The 24,237-nt window shown below is 44.2% G+C and overlaps 1 protein-coding gene across 3 annotated transcripts in view; it reads left to right on the top strand.

Moving 5' to 3' along the window:
• The first annotated feature begins 1,169 nt into the window (after nucleotides 1-1,169).
• LOC139407523 (ubiquitin specific peptidase 3) overlaps nucleotides 1,170-24,237 on the top strand; it is a 41,071-nt gene continuing 18,003 nt past the window's right edge. The window contains exons 1-11 of one of the 3 annotated variants that reach the window (XM_071151327.1): nucleotides 1,170-1,512; nucleotides 4,682-4,735; nucleotides 4,931-5,074; nucleotides 6,136-6,219; nucleotides 9,505-9,586; nucleotides 11,905-11,987; nucleotides 13,581-13,694; nucleotides 16,908-17,021; nucleotides 18,183-18,401; nucleotides 21,124-21,230; nucleotides 21,337-21,417. In XM_071151327.1, the coding sequence (XP_071007428.1) occupies nucleotides 5,046-5,074; nucleotides 6,136-6,219; nucleotides 9,505-9,586; nucleotides 11,905-11,987; nucleotides 13,581-13,694; nucleotides 16,908-17,021; nucleotides 18,183-18,401; nucleotides 21,124-21,230; nucleotides 21,337-21,417 (913 nt within the window). In that variant the 5' untranslated portion in view covers nucleotides 1,170-1,512; nucleotides 4,682-4,735; nucleotides 4,931-5,045. Of the gene's footprint in view, nucleotides 1,513-4,674; nucleotides 4,736-4,930; nucleotides 5,075-6,135; nucleotides 6,220-9,504; nucleotides 9,587-11,904; nucleotides 11,988-13,580; nucleotides 13,695-16,907; nucleotides 17,022-18,182; nucleotides 18,402-21,123; nucleotides 21,231-21,336; nucleotides 21,418-24,237 lie in introns of all 3 variants that reach the window. The other 2 variants (XM_071151325.1, XM_071151326.1) reach the window with 2 other exon arrangements.

Genomic DNA, 24,237 nt, shown 5'->3' with positions numbered 1-24,237 from the left:
AACTCAATGTGTTGCAGGCATCTCTCTAATCCCTCCGTCTCCAAACAGTAACTATTCTTCACATCGCATGCACAGTCTCCTGGGGGAGGATCAGGTGGGAAGCAGAGTCCAGAATGGCGTAAGAGCCGTCTGTGGTGTAGTTCTGGTCTTCACTGATATCACTCTCCATCAGCTTCATCTGTGGTGTAGTTCTGGTCTTCACTGATCTCACTCTCCATCAGCTTCATCTGTGGTGTAGTTCTGGTCTTCACTGATCTCTGTGAGCGCTATCTAGCTGGGCCTTGAGCTCTTTAGTGATGGTCCCAGTGGACCTCTTCTCTACCGCAGCACAGGAACACTCTGGCACCAAGGGGTCAGTTTGGCATGCTGTACTAACCGTTCTTTCCTGTTGGTAGAAAACAATTAAGTCATCTATTAGGCTATAGTATATTGGCCATATACCACACCTCCTCGGGCCTTATTGCTAAAGTATATTTCCTTCTTTATCAAATTGATCAAGCACAAATATAATATTTCTTTCAAACCACTTAGAGAAGAACAAATAACTGTTTTTAACCTCAATATCTTTGTTGTTCCACAGAAGTGCCTTGTGTGGGGAGAAGTTGTGGCCATAACATAGTTTCCAGGCTAAAAGGGCTTGTTCATGAACTTTGGACAGTTTGATGGGTCATTTTGCTAGAGAATAGTTGCACTTCCACACAAATGTAAGACCACCCAGTTTTAGAATGAAGTACCATAAAGATTCAGAGTTAAACATCTTTTATCCAGTTTACTTTAAAGGTATTGTTGATATCAATGAAATATAGTACTTCAAGCCCACCATCAGCTCTTTGGTTTGATATTACAGGCTTCTCAAGTTTGTGTTGTTTATTTTCCCATACAAAGTCTATAAAAGTTTTGTTGATATCCTTGCTGGTTTGATCAGCTACAAATAAGGTTTGAGCAGGGTAAGACAAAATCTGACAGACCCTCTTGCTTTGGACAATAAAACCCTTCCAATAATAGGGAGGTCACGCTGGAGCCAATTAAAACACGGATTTAGTTTTTAACCTCTGAGAGAAAGCGGGATGTTGACGGATAACACGGTTAACCAATCACTAACAACTGGAGTTGTTTTCGCTAATACGTCACTTCCTCTAAATTCTCTTAAATGTTTTTGGAGCGTTTGACTCGTTTACACTTTCTTTTTTTGTGGACGTGATAGGTTTTGTTTTGAACGTGGCTCCCATCGAAATGGTCTCAAATGAAGATAAACATCTATTTATAATATGGTCTGTTGCTACGTTAGCTCGCTAATTAAGCAACAATTTAATCACGACACAACAGCTAATTAGCTATCTTTTGCCAAAGCTGCTACGTAGCTAGCGCAACAACACTGCTGAAACTCGGGAGACGTTAGCTAGCTACCCTAATCTAGTTTGATGGAGTGCCCTCATTTGAACTCCAATGTTTGCATTACCATAGATTCCTCAAGCTTCCCCCATGGTTCCCCATCCTCCTGGTGTTGCAGCGGTGAGTTAGTATACATTTCATTCTGGTAGCTAACGTTAATAACCACATTTAGTTAGCTAACTAGCCCACCTGATAGCTACTTGTCTTGACTAGGACTTGTTTTTCTACAGTTTCCCCTGGCTGTCTCTTGATTTGTGAAGTTATTTGCCCCGCACACATTTTTACACATTTTGCACCAACGTTATGCGATGCACCTTCATTGATTTAATAATATTCAGATATTTCTAGAATGAAACCAACTTGATGGTGACTCCTCTATTTTCATGGCGTGTGAATGTGCTGCCCCATTCATTGACGCCTATTCACGATAGTAACTCCTGACCGGGGGAGTTGCGGTAAGACCCCCGACACTAGTCTAAACATTAACACTCATCGCTTAACGGTAGTATCACATAGAGCATAATGAGGCAGATATTTCATCGGATGTATAAATGTGAAGCATCCGCTTCACACAAATATGGTAGTGAGAGGAAGCCCACTGGCCGGCAGTGGGAGAAGATGGAACTAGATGGAGTTTGGCTGACATTTTGCACATTTTATCATCGCTGAAACGTTTGATCTCAATACTGTTTTAATTTCCCAAAACTAAAATATTATGAACAGAGTGGACTAAGTTTTGCAAAAGTTTAAAATTGCGTTGTTTAGGAGTGGAAAGGCGAATTTAGTTATTGCACACTCGGCACTTCAGAGAAGGCGTTCCCTAACGGAAATATGAAGATATATTCTAGAACTCGCCAATAGGATCTCGCTATCTCGTGCTTAACTCTGCCCACTTCCTTGCTTGTTTTTCCCTCTGACTCATTTGCTCCCATTGGAAACGACAGGCTGTGCTCTCTCTTGGTTTAGTTACACACATCTTTGATAGGATCTTCTGACCGGTCGAGTTGTCTTTAAGAGATGGGACGCTTGTTTAAACATTAACACGCATAGTTTGCTTATATTTCCTTATAGTTCCTTATATTTCCAAAAACGTATTTAAAAAAAAAAAAAAAAACTTCTCTCATTGTTAGGGTTTGGTGTTCACACACGGACATATCGCCATGTTTTCATTTATTTATTGCAACAATAACAATATTACACATCCATACAGGGACATTCCTGTGAATACAATGACACAAATGAAATAATAGAACACCAGGACATCATTAATATGTGACAAGGCAATGAGACATTAACAGACATTGAGACATGACTCCTAATCATTTTCCCAACTTTTTAAGTTTCACAAGTTGGAGGGATTTATAAAATTCTATCAGTTCAATGAAGAAGAAAAAACCTACAAAATAAGGACATTTTCCACCCCATTTAAATTTGTGAATAATAATGTAAAAAAATTGTTATGATCGGAATTACAAGGATAAGCGTAATGCCATTTAACATCATCAAAGGTAAACGGGTAATTCTGGAGATTTTTTACACAACCGTTCATGAATTTCAATCCATAGTTTACTAGAATGGTGGCATGAAGACAATAAATGCTCTATAGATTCTGAATCAGAGGAACAGAAGAAATAAGGCATTTGGTCAAGATGGAATCTTTTGTGCAAGAAATCATTTACAGGATAGATGTAAGAAAATATTGTAAAATTAGTTTAATTTATGGAATAACTGGGCAAGTAAGGCAAAAGGTAGTCGCATTTGACCATAGCATGGGTTGGTCCCTTCCATAGCATTATATTTAACTATAATCACCAAAAATTAACTGGCAATCATATCCACTTGTTGCATTTTTTTAATTCAAAAAGATTAGTCATTAATTTGTAAATTTGGAAAAGAGAGAACAACCTCATAACAAAGTGTTCTTAATAAGTCCAAGTAAAGGAAGTGGAATTGCTTTGCAAACCTTCCATATATTCTCTCTGAGTAATATTAACCTGAAATGTACCAATGAACTCATCAAACGGTAAGAACTCCCCAGTGTTGTCTACCAAATCACATACAAAATGAATAATCTTGTCAAACCAAAGGCCTTTGAAAATGGATTTCCTATTAATTTTAAAACTATATTATTCAAAATCAATGTTTTGTGGGGGGAAAAATTGTCCTTGATTATAATTTTCCAGAAAAATAACATTTGCTGCTTTAACTTAAACAATTTGACATTTAATTTGCTAGGGTCAAAATCACATTTCATTAGGAATTTAAGTCCAAGTTTATTAAACAGTTCGGGATATGATACCACATAGAGGTAGGATTAGACAGACATCATTTCAACCATTTAACTCTAAAAGCTCCCACTAACGACTCAAAATCAATAGCCTGTTAACCTCCATGATCATAGTCTTTCACTAATTGTGATTTCCGAATATAATACGTTTAATTCCTCCAAACAAATCTAAATATAACAGAATTTACTTATTTATTTGTTTAGGTTATTAGAAGAAAAAGTGACTGACTTGGGTAAATTATTCTAGATAAACCATCTGTCTTGGACAAAAGAATTACAACCCAAACCATCAAACAATTTTTTTTATTTTTAAAGACCGCAAAAAAAAATGTAATTTTAACTGAGTTCGTCGGAAAACTCAAATTATGGTTTGAATTCACTTTAAAGATCAGGAGCTCAGTTTAATGCGACCACTCACTCCGCCATCTTGTCCCCAACCACATATCTCCACGTTACATCGCTTATTTACTGAGACAGTCGGGAAAAGTGGCCACCTGCTCTAATTAGCGATCTATCATGCTCCGAAAACCTGTGTGAGCCTAACTGGTGGGGAGGAAGCGTATTTCATGAACTGGAGGCACACACAGCTTGTAAAATAATCAGGATATCATTCTGCCAGGTAGGCATAGGCTACTTTGGAGCTAGTTAACATTTACACTGAAGAAAATATAAACGCAACAAGTAGCAATTTCATAGATAGTTCATACAAGGAAGTCAATCAATTGAAATACATAAAATACTTTTTTAATATATATATATATAAGTAGCCTATTCCTACCTGGCAGAATGATATCCTGATTATTTTACAAGCTGTGTGTGCCTCTCGCCACTACTTTAATACGCATCGTGGGGAAAAATACGTGGGGATTACACTGTTCATACAGAGCCAAATGTGGGCCAATGTAACCCTGTAACCCTACATACGGCTAAGAAGGGTTTGAGAGCTATGAATGTCCTAATGTTACATAGCGTCTAACGTCTCTTCTTCTCTCTAGTTTGCAGGTCGAACAAAAGTCCTTGGGTATGTCTCACCTGTCTCAATGTGCATTGTGGGAGGTTAGTATTGACATGCAATCATTGTAGCTACTTGCAGTAGATAGTTGGTCATCTATTTCAACAGGACCCATTCCAGCTTTTAGATGCGTATGAAGGTCCATGTGACTATTGCGAAAGTGATATTGCCTTAACCGATGTAAAACTGTAGTTGAGTGCATGTGTTGTGTTTAATGCAGTCAACCTTTCTCTCTCCAGGTATGTGAATGCTCATGCTAAGCAGCACTATGAGGACAGCCAGAGTCAGGTGACGGGAGGTGCTGGTCAGAAGAGATGTGAGGAGCAGGAGAAGAACGCTCAGCACCTGGTCTGCATGGACTGCAGCAGCTACAGTCTCTTCTGGTGAGTGGGCCGCCTGTTCTGTAGCAGCTACAGTCTCTTCTGGTGAGTGGGCCGCCTGGTCTGTAGCAGCTACAGTCTCTTCTGGTGAGTGGACCACCTGGTCTGTAGCAGCTACAGTCTCTTCTGGTGAGTGGGCCACCTGGTCTGTAGCAGCTACAGTCTCTTCTGGTGAGTGGGCCGCCTGGTCTGTAGCAGCTACAGTCTCTTCTGGTGAGTGGACCACCTGGTCTGTAGCAGCTACAGTCTCTTCTGGTGAGTGGGCCGCCTGGTCTGTAGCAGCTACAGTCTCTTCTGGTGAGTGGGCCACCTGGTTTGTAGCAGCTACAGTCTCTTCTGGTGAGTGGACCACCTGGTTTGTAGCAGCTACAGTCTCTTCTGGTGAGTGGACCACCTGGTCTGTAGCAGCTACAGTCTCTTCTGGTGAGTGGACCACATGGTCTGTAGCAGCTACAGTCTCTTCTGGTGAGTGGACCACATGGTCTGTAGCAGCTACAGTCTCTTCTGGTGAGTGGACCGCCTGGTCTGTAGCAGCTACAGTCTCTTCTGGTGAGTGGACCACATGGTCTGTAGCAGCTACAGTCTCTTCTGGTGAGTGGGCCGCCTGGTCTGTAGCAGCTACAGTCTCTTCTGGTGAGTGGGCTGCCTGGTCTGTAGCAGCTACAGTCTCTTCTGGTGAGTGGACCACATGGTCTGTAGCAGCTACAGTCTCTTCTGGTGAGTGGGCCACCTGGTCAGTAGCAGCTACAGTCTCTTCTGGTGAGTGGGCCGCCTGGTCTGTAGCAGCTACAGTCTCTTCTGGTGAGTGGGCCGCCTGGTCTGTAGCAGCTACAGTCTCTTCTGGTGAGTGGACCACATGGTCTGTAGCAGCTACAGTCTCTTCTGGTGAGTGGGCCATTTAGCTTGATTTGTGCAGTGACTTTACCTGAGAAGAACTGTGGCACAGGATTCAGAAACATCTTGGCCCTTGCGTACTTATTACGTCATAGTGACACTACTGCATACAGCCAGTCCTGTCTCTGTTGTCACAGGTGTGGCGTTGACCTCTCTCTCTCTCTCTGTAGTTACAGGTGTGATGACTTTGTAGTGAACGACACCAAGCTAGGACATGTGCAGAAGGTGAGAGAGCATCTACGGAGTCTGGACAAGTGAGTATTCATTAGCAGGATGACCCTACAATGTCTTGTGTCATTTGCTACTGTTTGCCAACTGGGGTGTTTTCACTAAGAATCAAATAGGAGCAAATTGAACAGAACGTGGAGGGACCTAACTGAATGTGTCCAAGTAAAACCCCAATTTGTATTGCAAAATGGTTTCTGTTGCCAAACATTTTGCTCTAGTGTGCAACTAATGAATATTAGGGCTGATCGCATTTAGTCGACTGGTCGTTTGTTTGGTCGATAGGCTGTTTGCTGGTCGACCGAGATTTCTTTTAGTTGAGCAGCCGCCCCAATAATAAGCGTAAAAATATCATGGTGTTCAAGACAGCTGGCTGATTGGCTCCTCTCTGAGTGGACTGATCCATTGTGGAGGCTGTGGGGATGGTACAGTCCATCATTCTTACACATGTGCTTCTGAAATTGTATATGGTTATACACTGCTCAAAAAAATAAAGGGAACACTAAAATAACACATCCTAGATCTGAATGAATTAAGTATTCTCATGAAATACTTTTTTCTTTACATACCCCCCTTTTTCAATCTTGGCTCATTGCTGCAACTCCCCAACGGGCTCGGGAGAGGCGACGAGTTTGCGATAGTAAAGGTTTGATCAACGTATTTGTTATTCAAATTAAAAGCCCAATGAATACTGTCCGTTGTGTAATGATTGAACTCCCACCGCTTGTGGGACATTTATTTTGAAGGCACGTATAAATAACTGCACGGGGACAGACGGTGACTGACAGGCTGACTCACACGTCACAGTTACAAATAGCTAGAAATGCTTTTCAAATTCTAAGAAGGAAAGTAGATGAGGACTGTGTTCCAGCTAGAGTGGACATCTAACTGTCTTTATTAGATTTGTTTTGCAGGTATATTCAATATAAAAAAACACCTTTTTATTTAAGTATTCAGACATTTTGCTAAGAGACTCAATTGAGTTCAGGTGCATCCTGTTTCTATTCACCATCCTCGATGCTTCTACAACTTGGAGTCTACCTGTGGTAAATTCAATTGATTGGACATGATTTGGAAAGACACACCTGTCTATATAAAGGTACCACAGTTGACAGTGTATGTCAGAGTAAAAACCAAGCCATGAGGTAGAAGGAATTGTCTGTAGAGGTCAGAGACAGGATTGTGTCGAGGCACAGATCTGGGGAAGAGTAGCAAAACATTTATGCAGCATTGAAGGTCCCCAAGAACACACTGGCCTCCATCATTCTGAACTGGAAGAAGTTTGGAACCACCAAGAATCTTCCAAACTGAGCAATTGGGGGAGAAGGGCCTTGGTCAGGAAGGTGACCAAGAACCCAATGGTAATTGACAGTGCTCCAGAGTTCCTCTGTGGAGATGGTGTCCTTCTGGAAGGTTCTTTCATCTCTGCAGCACTCCACCAATCAGGCCTTTATGGTAGAGTGGCCAGATGGAAACCACTCCTCAGTAAAAAGCACATGACAGCCCGCTTGGAGTTTGTCAAAAGGCCCTGAAAGTGACTCTGACCATGAGAAACAACTTTCTTGTCTGATGAAACCAAGATTGATCTCTTTGGCCTGAATGCCAAGGTCACATCTGGAGGAAACCTGGCACCATCCCTACGGTGAAGCATGGTGGTGGCAGCATCCCTACGGTGAATCATGGTGGTGGCAGTTCATGCAGCGGGGACTGCAGCAGCGGGGACTGGGAGAGACTAGTCAGGATCGAGGGAAAGATGAACGGAGCAAAGTTCAGTGATCTTTGATGAAAACCTGCTCCAGAGCCCTCGGGACCTCAGACTGGGGTGAAGGTTCACCTTCCGACAGGACAACGACCCTAAGCACACAGCCAAGACAACGCGGAAGTGGCTTCGTGACAAGTCTTATTGTCCTTGAGTGGCCCAGCCAGAGCCCAGACTTAAACCCGATCGAGCATCTCTGGAGAGACCTGAAAATAGCTGTGCAGCGACGCTCCCCATCCAACCTGACAGAGATCGAGAGGATCTGCAAAGAAGAATGGGAGAAACTCCCCAACTACAGGTGTGCCAAGCTTGTAACATCATACCCAAGAAGACTTGAGTCTGTAATTGCTGCCAAAGGTGCTTCAACAAAATACTGAGCAAAGGGTCTGAAAACGTATGTAAATGTAATATTTTGTAATAAATTTGCAAATAAATAAATCTGTTTTTGCTTTGTCATAATGGGGATTGAGTGTGTAGATTGAGGGGTGAAAAACAATCCTTTCTGTATGCACTGTATGTTATCAAGGTTTGATATGATTGTTTTAGTCAATAAAACATCTGTTTGTGCTTCTTGAGGTCAATTTGCTGATTTAAAAATGATTTGTAATTATGTTCCAGCCCCTGAACAATCCGTTGAAGAAAATAATCTCACGGCTGAATCTAGTTGATAATCCCTGATAGAGGGTGTCATTTGGGACAAAGCCCTATTCTACACAGCCTACTTATCATTAATGATATATCTAGTTGATAATCCCTGATAGAGGGTGTCATTTGGGACAAAGCCCTATTCTACACAGCCTACTTATCATTAATGATATATCTAGTTGATAATCCCTGATAGAGGGTGTCATTTGGGACAAAGCCCTATTCTACACAGCCTACTTATCATTAATGATATATCTAGTTGATAATCCCTGATAGAGGGTATCATTTGGGACAAAGCCCTATTCTACACAGCCTACTTATCATTAATGATATATCTAGTTGATAATCCCTGATAGAGGGTATCATTTGGGACAAAGCCCTATTCTACACAGCCTACTTATCATTAATGATATATCTAGTTGATAATCCCTGATAGAGGGTGTCATTTGGGACAAAGCCCTATTCTACACAGCCTACTTATCATTAATGATATATCTATAATGCAATGTCTTCCAGTTCTCCATTGGCTGTTTACAGACAGAGAAGCTCTCGTCTAACTGATATAATTTACATTATGAACTGGGTGGTTCGACCCTGAATGCTGATTGGCTGACAGCCGTGATATTTCAGACTGTATACTACGCGTATGACATACCATGTATTTTTCCTGTTCTAATTACGTTGGTAAACAGTTTATAATGGCAATAAGGCACCTCGGGGGGGTTTGTGGTGTATGTGGCCAATAAACCACGGCTAAGGGCTGTATCCAGGCACTCCGCGTTCAGTCGTGCTTAACATCAGCCCTTGGCCGTGGTATATTGACCATATACCACACCCCCTCGGGCATTATTGCTTAATTATAACACTGTGCTTTTGTCAGTTGAGACTGAATGTTATTTATCTACTACAGCTCTCCTCTGGCTGTTGACAGACGGACAAAGAGGAAACTTCTGGAAAGCAACTCTCCTACCAGTAAACTGTTGAAGGACAATGTGAGTGTTCCACGATTTGATTGGTTTTATTTGCCAGATGTAAAAACTAGATGTTTCCTGATCTTATATCTCTCAGATACAGACACTTCAGAACAAACTTCCTTTAGATTGTTCTGTAGGATGTAGTGAATCTGTTATGCAATGTGTTTCTATGGGCTAATAGATAATAAATAAATAAATATATATATATATATATTTATCCTTCAAGTGGTCTTTAAAATTCTAAATCAAATGGCTAAATTATCCTTGGTTTGTCCTTAAAATATTTCCGTATGTTAGTAAAGTATTGCCTCCTTTATAATTTTCTCTACTTCTGCTTATTTTTGATACTGAATGTTATCCGATCTTCAACCAACACCTAATATTAGATAAAGGGAACCTGAGTGAACAAATAAAACAACAATTACATATGTATTTAAATAACAAAGCTATGAAAAAGTAATTGCAGCACCCAATGCCCCTGTGTGGAGAAAGTAATTGCCCACTTACACTCAATAACTGGTTGTTCCACCTTTTGCTGCAATGACTCCAACCAAACACTTCCTGTAGTTGTGGACCAACCAAACACTTCCTGTAGTTGTGGACCAACCAAACACTTCCTGTAGTTGTGGACCAACCAAACACTTCCTGTAGTTGTGGACCAACCAAACACTTCCTGTAGTTGTGGACCAACCAAACACTTCCTGTAGTTGTGGACCAACCAAACACTTCCTGTAGTTGTTGACCAACCAAACACTTCCTGTAGTTTGTTGATCAGTCTCATGTCTCTGAAGGAATTGTGGCCAACTCTTCCATGCAGAACTGCTTTAACTCAGCAACATTTGTTGGTTTTCAATCATGAACTGGTCGTTTCATGTCCTTCCACAACATCTCTATTGGGGTCTGGACTTTGACTAAGCCGTTCCTAAACGTCAAATTTGTTGCTTCTTAACCATTTTCATTTGGACTTAATTGTGTTTTGGATCATTGTCTTGCTGCATGACCCAGCTGGCTTCAGCATCACCTCCCAGACTGATGGATTGACATTCTCTGATACAGAGCAGAATTCATGGTTCCTTCTATTAAGTCGTCCAGGTCCTGAGGCAGCAAAGCCTCCTCAAACCATCACACTACCACCACCATGTGTTACCGTTGCTATGAGATTCTTCCTGTGGAATGCAGTGTTTGGTTTTTCACCAGGCATAATGGGACTCATGTCGTCCAAAATGTTATACTTTTGACTCATCTGTCCGTAGAATATTCTTCCAAGAGTTTTAATGATTATCCAGGTGCTTTTTGGCCGTCTTGAGTCAACTTTTTTGGATGAGATGGGTCCCACAGTTTAATCTGGAGAAAGCCATGCAGTCATAAACCAATGAAAGACTGAGTCATATTCATAGCCAATCAAATGAGAGAAGGGAATATAGCGTACGTTTTTAAGTGTTATATTAAAATACATGAATAGTTTGTCTATGCATCAGAGACGGAGAAATAATATTTTCTGATTGGACAGCAAATAGCCAATAAAATACCAGTTTACAGACTGTGACAACCCAAATGGCTACTAGTTTACAGACTGTGACAACCCAAATGGCTACCAGTTTACAGACTGCGACAACCCAAATGGCTACCAGTTTACAGACTGCGACAACCCAAATGGCTACCAGTTTACAGACTGCGACAACCCAAATGGCTACCAGTTTACAGACTGCGACAACCCAAATGGCTACCAGTTTACAGACCGCGACAACCCAAATGGCTACCAGTTTACAGACTGTGACAACCCAAATGGCTACCAGTTTACAGACTGCGACAACCCAAATGGCTACCAGTTTACAGACTGTGACAACCCAAATGGCTACTAGTTTACAGACTGCGACAAGCTTGTTATTAACTTCTTCAATTCCATTTAAACTGCTGAGTTTGACAACATACTGCAGGGCATAGATGGAATGTCTTTGTTGAAATGTTGTAGTACAAGCTCAGTTTCTGTAGTGTCAGCAGAGCTCTGGGCTAGACGACTATGACAGTCTAGCTGCTGTAAACCCAGACTGACTGTTCTCTAAACACAGTCTAGCTGCTGTAGACCCCAGACTGACTGTTCTCTAAACACAGTCTAGCTGGTGTAGACCCCAGACTGACTGTTCTCTAAACACAGTCTAGCTGGTGTAGGCTGTAGACTGACTGTTAAGCTGTCATGTCTGCTTTGACACCCTCAGACTACTTATGATGGCTGCCCCAACTTCTGTAACCCTTCTAATAGAGGAATGGCAGTTTCCCTGTCTGTGTGCACTGTTGCTTCATAATGGCTCAGCTATGGTCTCTCTCCTTCTTCTCAGGGTGGGGCCTCCGCTCTCTCTGCCATGGGATTACGTAACCTAGGCAACACATGCTTTATGAACGCCATCCTGCAGTCTCTCAGGTAAGTCCTTCAGGTGAGTTGTGGTTAGGCTTAGGTAAGTCTCTCAGGTGAGTTGTGGTTAGGCTTAGGTAGGTCTCTCAGGTAAGTCCCTCAGGTGAGCCAAGGCCCATTATGGTCCCTGTTTGGAACTCAGGTGAGCTGTGTGGCTTAAGCCTCTGGTTCTGGCCTCTATATGGCCTCTGTTGTGTGGCCAGCCTCTGGCTCAGGGATCTGTGGTCATGGCCAGCCTCTGGCTCAGGGGTCTGTGGTCATGGCTAGCCTCTGGCTCGGGGATCTGTGGTCATGGCCAGCCTCTGGCTCGGGGGTCTGTGGTCATGGCCGGCCTCTGGCTCGGGGGTCTGTGGTCATGGCCGGCCTCTGGCTCGGGGGTCTGTGGTCATGGCCTGCCTCTGGCTCGGGGGTCTGTGGTCATGGCTGGCCTCTGGCTCGGGGGTCTGTGGTCATGGCCGGCCTCTGGCTCGGGGGTCTGTGGTCATGGCCGGCCTCTGGCTCGGGGGTCTGTGGTCATGGCCGGCCTCTGGCTCGGGGGTCTGTGGTCATGGCCGGCCTCTGGCTCGGGGGTCTGTGGTCATGGCCGGCCTCTGGCTCGGGGGTCTGTGGTCATGGCCGGCCTCTGGCTCGGGGGTCTGTGGTCATGGCGGCCTCTGGCTCGGGGGTCTGTGGTCATGGCCGGCCTCTGGCTCGGGGGTCTGTGGTCATGGCCGGCCTCTGGCTCGGGGGTCTGTGGTCATGGCCGGCCTCTGGCTCGGGGGTCTGTGGTCATGGCCGGCCTCTGGCTCGGGGGTCTGTGGTCATGGCCGGCCTCTGGCTCGGGGGTCTGTGGTCATGGCCGGCCTCTGGCTCGGGGGTCTGTGGTCATGGCCGGCCTCTGGCTCGGGGGTCTGTGGTCATGGCCGGCCTCTGGCTCGGGGGTCTGTGGTCATGGCCGGCCTCTGGCTCGGGGGTCTGTGGTCATGGCCGGCCTCTGGCTCGGGGGTCTGTGGTCATGGCCGGCCTCTGGCTCGGGGGTCTGTGGTCATGGCCGGCCTCTGGCTCGGGGGTCTGTGGTCATGGCCGGCCTCTGGCTCGGGGGTCTGTGGTCATGGCCGGCCTCTGGCTCGGGGGTCTGTGGTCATGGCCGGCCTCCGGGGGAAGAGGCTGGGCTGGTGGGGGGGGGAGAGGCTGGTCTGGGGGGGGGGGAGGCTGGGCTGGGGGGGGAAAGAGTCTGGGTATTAAGGTGTTAAGATGCTGGGCTGGGGGAGAAAGAAGCTGGGCTGGGGGGGAAAGAGCATGGGCTGGGGGGGAAAGAGGCTGGTTATTAAGGTGTTAAGAAGCTGGGCTGGGGGGGGAAAGAGGCTGGGCTGGGGGGGGGAAGAGGCTGGGCTGGGGGGGGAAGAGGCTGGGCTGGGGGGGGGGAAGAGGCTGGGCTGGGGGGGGGGAAGAGGCTGGGCTGGGGGGGGGAGAGGCTGGGCTGGGGGAAAGAGGCTGGGCTGGGGGGGGAAGAGGCAGGGCTGGGGGGAAAAGAGGCTGGGCTGGGGGAAAGAGGCTGGCGGGGGGGGGGGGGGGGGGGGGGGGGCTGGGTGTTAAGGTGTTAAGAAGCTGTTTCTATTCCAGCAACATCCAGCAGTTCAGCTGTTATTTCATGGAGCTGCCAGCGGTGGCGCTGCGGAGCGGGAAGACTGCAGGACGACGGATGTACCACACCCGCAGCCAGGGGGACACCAGTGTGTAAGGTCTTACGTGTGTGTGTGTGTTTGCAGGGCCTGAAGCTACATTTTTGGTCCACCAGCCACTGTGGCAGATCTACCAGCCACACAGATTTTTACCAGCCAATATAAAACATTTACACCAAAAACCGTAACACTTGCGCAGGCTTTGTTTGTAAAACAACACGTGTGATCCTAGTAAGAAGTAATGTGGTCTATTGCTCCATTTATTTTAACCACTGGAGTCAGGGTGTAGCTGACCAGTAGCTGCTCTCTTCCCTCGATATTCAGACATTGAAAAGAAACCTAGCTTGTGAACAAAATCTAAGTAGCCAAGAAACATGAGGACAGTCTCACTTTAGTAGACTTTAGTTTTGAGTAAATTAGACCCAACTTTTATGCCTTCTAAAAATGAATGTCTCACTCGGCACCCAGCCAGGCTGTGTTGCAGTGCGAGGTGGGATATAGTTTTTTGTGCCGTTCATTTACCAGCTATTTAACAAAATGGCAGAAATACTTTGAAAACTGCTACTACAGCATTTATTTTGCTATACGTGATCATACTTGACTATTTTATTCACAAATACGAGTGAAATGCTCCCACTGTTGTCCCCTGACCATCTGCCATCGTGGCTGGTTAAATGCTCCCACTGTTGTCCCCTGACCATCTGCCATCGTGGCTGGTGAAATGCTCCCACTGTTGTCCCCTGACCATCTGCCAACGTGGCTGGTTAAATGCTCCCACTGTTGTCCCCTGACCATCTGCCATCGTGGCTGGTTAAATGCTCCCACTGTTGTCCCCTGACCATCTGCCAACGTGGCTGGTTAAATGCTCCCACTGTTGTCCCCTGACCATCTGCCATCGTGGCTGGTGAAATGCTCCCACTGTTGTCCCCTGACCATCTGCCATCGTGGCTGGTGAAATGCTCCCACTGTTGTCCCCTGACCATCTGCCAACGTGGCTGGTTAAATGCTCCCACTGTTGTCCCCTGACCATCTGCCATCGTGGCTGGTGAAATGCTCCCACTGTTGTCCCCTGACCATCTGCCATCGTGGCTGGTGAAATGCTCCCACTGTTGTCCCCTGACCATCTGCCATCGTGGCTGGTGAAATGCTCCCACTGTTGTCCCCTGACCATCTGCCATCGTGGCTGGTGAAATGCTCCCACTGTTGTCCCCTGACCATCTGCCATCGTGGCTGGTGAAATGCTCCCACTGTTGTCCCCTGACCATCTGCCATCGTGGCTGGTGAAATGCTCCCACTGTTGTCCCCTGACCATCTGCCATTGTGGCTGGTGAAATGCTCCCACTGTTGTCCCCTGACCATCTTCCATCGTGGCTGTTTTAAATGCTCCCACTGTTGTCCCCTGACCATCTTCCATCGTGGCTGTTTTAAATGCTCCCACTGTTGTCCCCTGACCATCTGCCATTGTGGCTGGTTAAATGCTCCCACTGTTGTCCCCTGACCATCTGCCAACGTGGCTGGTTAAATGCTCCCACTGTTGTCCCCTGACCATCTGCCATCGTGGCTGGTTAAATGCTCCCACTGTTGTCCCCTGACCATCTGCCATCGTGGCTGGTTAAATGCTCCCACTGTTGTCCCCTGACCATCTGCCAATGTGGCTGTTTAAATGCTCTTACTGTTGTCCCCTGACCGCCTGCCAACGTGGCTGGTGAAATGCTCCCACTGTTGTCCCCTGACCGTCTGTCATCGTGGCTGGTTAAATGGACTTCCTACCCGCCAAAGCCTTAATCTACCCGCATGTAAGAGTCAAAAATACACCATAGGGCTATGCGATATGGACCAAATATCATATTACGGTATAAAAATACACCATAGGGCTGGGCGATATGGACCAAATATCATATCACGGTATAAAAATACACCATAGGGCTGGGCGATATGGACCAAATATCATATCACGGTATAAAAATACACCATAGGGCTGGGCGATATGGACCAAATATCATATCACGGTATAAAAATACACTTCACATTATTTTATGTTTTTGAATAATATAAGTTAATGTGCTTTATGAGGAGTGCATGGCACTAGGGTGGCAACACATACAGCACCAGTCAAACGTTTGGACAAACCTACTCATTCCAGGGCTTTTATTTAAGACATCACTAAAACTATGAAACAACACATATGGAATCATGTAGTAAGCGAATAAGTGTTAAACAAATCTAAAATATATTTTAGATTCTTCAAAGTAGCCACCCTTTGCCTTGATGACAGCTTTGCACACGTGGCATTCTCTCAACCAGCTTCACCTACAATGCTTTTCCAAGAATCTTGAACGAGTTCCTACATATCTAATGTCCATTTCTCGTGTTTCTTGGGCTTGGTCTTTAGCCTTATTTGCTTATCTTCTGTATACCACTCCTACCGTGTCACAACACAACTGATTGGCTCAAACGCATTAAGAAGGAAATGAATTCTACAAATTAACTTTTAAAAAGGCACACCTGTTATTTGAAATGCATTCCAGGTGACTACCTCGTGAAGCTGGTTGAGAGAATGCCAAGTGTGCAAAGCTAGTTTTGGTGGCTTCACTATTCTACAATGTAGAAAATAGTGGAGGGGGGGGACTTATGAGTAGGTGTCCAGACTTTTGACTGGTACTATACATTGTAAGTGATTTCAATGGGTCTTTCTCCTTTCTCATTGTTTTATACTGTTCAACTTCAACCCCAAATTATATTCATCAGTTTCTGCATTTCCTGCACTCATTTGAGAATTTCTACACTGCATGTAGAGCTGCACGTTATGGGCAAACAATTTATAGGCCTGTTTTTAACCAAGTGTTGAAATTGCGATTTGACTTGTGATTTAGATCAAAACTCTTGGGTGTACTGTTAGTCATAGAAATATAATGATTCATTCTATAGTTAGAATATAAATGTGGGCACTTTGAATACAGTGTTTGACATGACAAAGAATTTAAATGCCAGGGAGGAGTTATTGTGACAGGGTTGGAACCAAAGTGTTGATAAGTGTTTCTTAGGGGACCCTATAATATTTGGCTACATGTTTTAAATCGGCTTTTTAATGTAGCTAACATATTCTTCCTTTGTGCATTCATCATGATTTAGGACATACTGTTGCACAAAAACATATGCTGATTGGTTTAGAGTTAGTGAGCAGCACAGAGGATGTTTACCTGAAGGAGTTCTGCTCTTGGAGGTTCCTGGTATTGACAGTAGTCCTATGTTTGTCTCTGTTTCCCAGGTCCTTGGTGGAGGAGTTGAGGAAGACCCTGTGTTATCTGTGGCAGGGTGGCCCAACAGCCTTCAGCCCTGACTCTTTGTTCTACGTTGTCTGGAAAATCATGCCCAGCTTCAGGTACTATGACACACCTCTTCATTTCAGCAATGTCTGCTCAATGGGCTTTTCCCCTCCGATTTAATGTTGGGATCATAACGTAAGACGACTGATCTAGGATCAGTTTTGGCCTTTCAGAACATAACTGTTAAGATTAAATAGACAGGTGTAGTCCTGATCCTAAATCAACACGCCTTCTCTCTCTTTGTGGCAGTGTTGTAATATATGAGACCAACAATTGAGTGTCTCGTGTCAGATAGAATTTTATTCTCAGACATTGAGGACGGGTAATTTCTTCCCGAGACCAGTGGAGTAAAAACCTCCTATCAGCTCCCATTCCGTCAGCGCCTGCTTTGCCAGGCCAAATATCCTTTCATGACGTCTTATCACCTATTGAAACCTGAGCTTCCTATTTGTAACATTACTGTCCTTATATCCTCAGACTTTGTCTCGCTCGTCAGAACTCTAATTGGCTGTTAGGGAAGAGTGGGGGGGGCACCTTCAGTCCATCTATTATAGATCTGTTAGTATCATTTTATATTGGATCTCGATCTGCCCTCAGCATGTCTAAAGCAGCCTTAACTTTTGGGTCGCAGACATGTTCAAAACATATCACTGTTGAGCGGTAACGTTGATGTCCTTGACCCTGTGTTGTGTCCAGGGGCTAACGTTGATGTCCTTGACCCTGTGTTGTGTCCAAGGGGTAACGTTGATGTCCTTGACCCCGTGTTGTTTCCAGGGGGTAATGTGGATGTCCTTGACCCTGTGTTGAGCGGTAATGTGGATGTCCTTGACCCTGTGTTGTGTCCAGGGGGTAATGTTGATGTCCTTGACCCTGTGTTGTTTCCAGGGGGTAATGTTGATGTCCTTGACCCTGTGTTGTGTCCAGGGGGTAATGTTGATGTCCTTGACCCTGTGTTGAGCGGTAATGTGGATGTCCTTGACCCCGTGTTGTGTCCAGGGGGTAACGTTGATGTCCTTGACCCTGTGTTGAGCGGTAATGTTGAGGTCCTTGACCCTGTGTTGTGTCCAGGGGGTAATGTGGATGTCCTTGATCCTGTGTTGAGCGGTAATGTGGATGTCCTGACCCTGTGTTGTGTCCAGGGGCTAACGTTGATGTCCTTGACCCTGTGTTGTGTCCAGGGGCTAACATTGATGTCCTTGACCCTGTGTTGTTCCCAGGGGATACCAGCAGCAGGATGCTCATGAGTTCATGCGTTACCTGCTGGACCATCTCCATAGAGAACTACAGGGCGGTCTGAACGGAGCCAAGCACCCCGCTCTCCCCGTTCCACCGGATTATGTTAAAGTGTCAGGAGACAACCCTACTCTGTCACAAGACGGGCTCCCGGTACCCCAGGACGAGGGGAAACTGCCCGCCGCGGGGGGAAAATGCTGCATGTAAGAACTTCCTTTCTCGTCTGATTGGATAGTAGTGTCTGTCTGGTGTTTCCATGTACAGGGGCCATTGGCCGGCCAATGGTATCTGGATTTCAGATAGAGAAGCTGAACCCTGATGCATGTTTACCACAGCAGGTGGCCTAGGACAGACACGACCATACTGAGTCATGTACACTCCCCTACCTAAACAGTAAAACAAATTCATTGGACTTTATACTCAATCAAATCAAATCAAATATATTTATAAAGCCCTTCTTACATCAGCTGATATCTCAAAGTGCTGTACAGAAACCCAGCCGAAAACCCCAAACAAGCAATCAATGCAGGTGTAGAAGCACCAAAACTCCCTAGAAAGGCCAAAACCTAGGAAGAAACCTAGAGAGGAACCAGGCTATGAGGGGTGGCCAGTCCTCTTCTGGCTGTGCCGGGTGGAGATTATAACAGAACATGGCCAAGATGTTCAAATGTTCATAAATGACCAGCAGGGTCAAATAATAATAATCACAGTGGTTGTAGAGGGTGCAACAGGTCAGCACCTCAGGAGTAAATGTCAGTTGACTTTTCATAGCCGATCATTAGGAGTATCTCTACCGCTCCTGCTGTCTAGAGAGTTGAAAACAGCAGGTCAGGGATCCATAGCCAATCATTAGGAGTATCTCTACCGCTCCTGCTGTCTAGAGAGTTGAAAACAGCAGGTCAGGGATCCATAGCCAATCATTAGGAGTATCTCTACCGCTCCTGCTGTCTAGAGAGTTGAAAACAGCAGGTCAGGGATCCATAGCCAATCATTAGGAGTATCTCTACCGCTCCTGCTGTCTAGAGAGTTGAAAACAGCAAGTCCGGGACTGAAACTTTGAGGCGACAGGATAGAATGTCACCTTTAATTTGAGGGTATTTTCATATCTGTTTTACTGTTTAGAAATAAAGATACTTTTTCTAGTTCCCCCCCCCCCCCCCCCCCTAATTTTTAAATGCGTCATAAGTATTTTGACAATTTCACTTAGTGTATTAAAGTAGTCAAGTTTAGTATTTGGTCCCATATTCATATCACGCAATGACTACATCAAGCTGGGGACTACAACCTGGTTGGATGTGGTTCGTTTGGGTAGTTTCAGATTACTTTGTGTCCAATAGAAATTAATGGTAAATGTATTGTCATTTTGGAGTCACTTTAATTATAAGTAATAATATAATGTTTCTAAACACTTCTACGTTAATGTGGGTGCTACCATGGTTATGGATAATCCTGAATGAATCGTGAATAACGATGAGTGAGAAAGTTACTGAGGCATAAATATAATAACCACCAAAAATGCTAACCTCCCCTGTTATTGGTAATGGTGAGAGGTTAGCATGTCTTAGGGGTATGATATAAAATGCTAACCTCCCCTGTTATTGGTAATGGTGAGAGGTTAGCATGTCTTAGGGGTATGATATAAAATGCTAACCTCCCCTGTTATTGTAATGGTGAGAGGTTAGCATATCTTGGAGGTATGATATAAAATGCTAACCTCCCCTGTTATTGTAATGGTGAGAGGTTAGCATGTCTTGGGGTTATGATATAAAATGCTAACCTCCCCTGTTATTGTAATGGTGAGAGGTTAGCATGTCTTGGGGTTATGATATAAAATGCTAACCTCCCCTGTTATTGTAATGGTGAGAGGTTAGCATGTCTTGGAGGTATGATATAAAATGCTAACCTCCCCTGTTATTGTAATGGTGAGAGGTTAGCATGTCTAAGGGGTGTCGTCCAGGGGATCATCAGGCTGATTCAGCCACGGGCCGAGAGGTATTTACATATATATTTAACTGAGGGGATGGTCAGGGGGCCTGAACATAATTACAATACATTTTTGGACTGCAAATTGACCGCAAGAATCCCAGACAGATATAAAATTTGACTAAAACATTATTTCAAACCTTGCTTACATTTGTATAAATTTGTATACGATCACTTGTCCTATATTTTTATTTAATCCTGTCCCCGCAGGAGGCCTTTTGCCTTTTGGTAGGCCGTCTTTGTAAATAACAATTTGTTCTTAACCACCTTACCTGGTTAAATAAATGAAAATAAAATGTATATGATATGTCTCTTATGTGTGGGATTACTTTGAACACATTTCCAAAATTTAAAATCACCTGTCGCTGATTTACGGGTGTTTTTAGTCTTATGTCCATTATAATTTCTTGCTCACAACTTGGGGGACCAAATAAAATCACCTGTGGGCTAAAGTTGGCCCACGGGCCACCAGTTTTGGAACCCTGATGTAGTCGTTGCGTGATGTAATATGGGACCAAAATAAATAAAAAACTTGACTGAATTTGTCCAAATACTTATGAGGGGGAATAGATGCATCAATTACTTTGATTTCTAAACGCTAAAACAGAGATGAAAATGGCCTCAAATAAAAGGTGTCTGTTGAGTGAGAATGCTGTCCTGCTCAATGCTGTCCTGCTCAATGCTGTCCTGCTGAATGCTGTCCTGCTGAATGCTGTCCTGCTGAATGCTGTCCTGCTGAATGCTGTCCTGCTGAATGCTGTCCTGCTGAATGCTGTCCTGCTGAATGCTGTCCTGCTGAATGCTGCAGTCATGTGAGAGAGGGGATAGAGCCTCTGTTTTTTACATCAATACCATTGAAAGGAACATATATTTCCACTACCACGTTGGAGACGTTTGCTGAAGTGGCTACTCTGAAGTCTGCTTTGTTGCTTGTCTTTTCAGAAACGGCAGTTCTACTGTGGTCACATCTATATTTGGCGGCATTCTGCAGAATGAAGTCAACTGCCTGATCTGTGGGACTGAGTCTAGAAAGTTTGACCCTTTCCTTGGTAAGTCCCCTCCACTGTCAGTCCACCTTTAGCCCGGGGTCAATTCCATTTCAATTCCGTCAAATCAGGAACTTAACAGAAATTCCAAATGTCCCCTGGCCTCCAGATCTGTCCCTGGATATTCCCAGTCAGTTCAGACACAAGAGAACCAAGGACCAAGAGCCTGGTCCTACCTGCACGTTACGAGGTGAGTTCTATTGGACCGTTGATGCTCTAATGTACTCAACTGTAGCTCTATTCTGCTGTTGGTTGTCAGACTGCCTGCACCTGTTCTGTTGTAGATACATATGACCGAGGAGTAGACTGGGCGTATCACACTCTCTATGTACTACCCATACAAGATGAGTTATGTTCTATTGAACAGTGGTGGATGTAAACACATGTATAGGTGGAGTTTAATATGCTCTGTCTCATAGGTCGTAATGCGTGTTCTGTCTCTTAGGTCATAATGCGTGTTCTGTCTCTTAGGTCCTAATGTGTGTTCTGTCTCTTAGGTCCTAATGCGTGTTCTGTCTCTTAGGTCCTAATGCGTGTTGTTCTGTCTCTTAGGTCATAATGCGTGTTCTGTCTCTTAGGTCATAATGCGTGGTGTTCTGTCTCTTAGGTCATAATGCGTGGTGTTCTGTCTCTTAGGTCATAATGCGTGTTCTGTCTCTTAGGTCGTAATGCGTGGTGTTCTGTCTCTTAGGTCATAATGCGTGGTGTTCTGTCTCTTAGGTCATAATGCGTGTTTTGTCGGTCATCAGACTGCCTATATATGTAGCTTCGGACTTTGAGGAACTATACCAGACAGAGAGAGATATATAACAAACTCAGTTTGTCACAATTCCTGACATTTAATCCTAGTAAAAATTCCCTGTTTTAGGTCAGTTAGGATCACCACTTTATTTTAAGAATGTGAAATGTCAATAATAGTAGAGTGATTTATTTCAGCTTTTATTTCTTTCATCACATTCCCAGTGGGTCAGAAGTTTACATACACTCAATTAGTATTTGGTAGCATTGCCTTTCAATTGTTTAACTTGGGTCAAACATTTCGGGTAGCCTTTCCACAAGCTTGAATTTTAGTTTGTAGGCCTCCTTGTTCGCACACGCTTTTTCAGTTCTGCCGACAAATTTTGTTTAAGATTGAGGGCTTTATGATAGCCACTCGAATACCTTGACTTTGTTGTCCTTAAGCCATTTTGCAACAACTTTGGAAGTATGCTTGGGGTCATTGTCCATTTGGAAGACCCATTTGCAACCAAGCTTTAACTTCCTGACTGTTGCTTCCATATATCCACATCATTTCCTCCCTCATGATGTCATCTATCTTGTGAAGTGCACCAGTCCCTCCTGCAGCAAAGCCCCACAACATGATGCTGCCACCTACGTGCTTCACGGTTGGGATGGTGTTCTTCGACTTGCAAGCCTCCCCCTTTTTCCTCCAAACATAACAATGGTCATTATGGCCAAACAGTTCTATTTTTGTTTCATCAGACCAGACATTCCTCAAAAGTACGATCTTTGTCCCCATGTGCAGTTGCAAACCCTAGTCTGGATTTTTTATGGCGGTTTTGGAGCAGTGGCTTCTTCCTTGCTGAGCGGCCTTTCAGGTTATGTCGATATAGGACTCGTTTTACTGTGGATATAGATTATTTTGTACCTGTTTCCTCCAGCATCTTCACAAGGTCCTTTGCTGTTGTTCTGGGATTGATTTGCACTTTTCGCACCAAAGTACGTTCATCTCTAGGAGACAGAACGCGTCTCCTTCCTGAGCGGTATGACGGCTGCGTGGTCCCATGGTGTTTATACTTGAGTACTATTGTTTGTACAGATGAACGTGGTACCTTCAGGTGTTTGGAAATTGCTCCCAAGGATGAACCAGACTGGTGGATGTCTACAAAAAATGTTTAGGTCTTGGCTGATTTCTTTTGATTTTCCCATGATGTCAAGCAAAGAGGCACTGAGTTTGAAGGTAGGCCTTGAAATACTCCACAGGTACACCTCCAATTGACTCAAATGATGTCAATTAGCCTATCAGAAGCTTCTAAAGTCATGACATATTTTTCTGGAATTTTCCAAGCTGTTTAAAGGCACAGTCAACTTAGTGTATGTACACTTCTGACCCACTGGAATTGTGATACAGTGAATTATGTGAAATAATCTGTCTAAACAATTGTTGGAAAAATTACTTGTGTCATGCACAAAGTAGATGTCCTTAACCGACTTGCAGAAACTATAGTTTGTTAACAAGAAATTTGTGGAGTGGTTGAAAAATGAGTTTTAATGACTCCAACTGAAGTGTATGTAAACTTCTGACTTCAACTATATATATATATATTCACTACATATAGCTCCTAGTATGGTGTTTGTATGTAGCGGCTACATTTCTTTCAGAATGTATTCCTATCGTTCTGGGTAAGTCCGTAAGAGCTTTGCACACCTGGATTGTACAATATTTTGCACATTATTCTTTAAAGAATTCAAGCTCTGTCAAGTTGGTTGTTGATCATGGCTAGACAGCCATTTTCAAGTATTGCTGATTTTAAGTCAGAACTGCAACTAGGCCACTTTGGAACATTCAATGTTTTCTTGGGAAGCAACTCCAGTGTAGATTTGGCCTTGTTTTAGGTTATTGTCCTGCTGAAAGGTGAATTAATCTCCAGGTGTTTGGTGGAGAGCAGACTGAACCAGGTTTTACTCTGGCATTTTGCCTGTGCTTATAGCTGTATTGTTTTATTTTTATCCTTCAACTCCCTAGTCCTTAATGATGACAAGCATACCCATAACATGATGCAGCCATCACCATGCTTTAAAATATGAAGTGGTACTCAGTGATGTTGTTGGCTTTGCCACAAACATAACACTTTGTATTCAATACATAAAGTTAGTTTCTTGGCCCCAGTTTTACTTTAGTGCCTTAGTACAAAACATGCATCCTGTTTGCAATATTTTTATTCTGAACAGGCTTCCTTCTTTTCACTCTGTAATTTAGGTTAGTATTGTGGAGTAACTACATTGTTGT

The sequence above is a fragment of the Oncorhynchus clarkii genome, chromosome 4 (assembly GCF_045791955.1).
Source record: "Oncorhynchus clarkii lewisi isolate Uvic-CL-2024 chromosome 4, UVic_Ocla_1.0, whole genome shotgun sequence".
Lineage (NCBI taxonomy): Eukaryota > Metazoa > Chordata > Actinopteri > Salmoniformes > Salmonidae > Oncorhynchus > Oncorhynchus clarkii.
The sequence above is the reverse complement of the archived record's forward strand: the minus strand, read 5'-3'. Positions and strand labels throughout refer to the sequence as shown.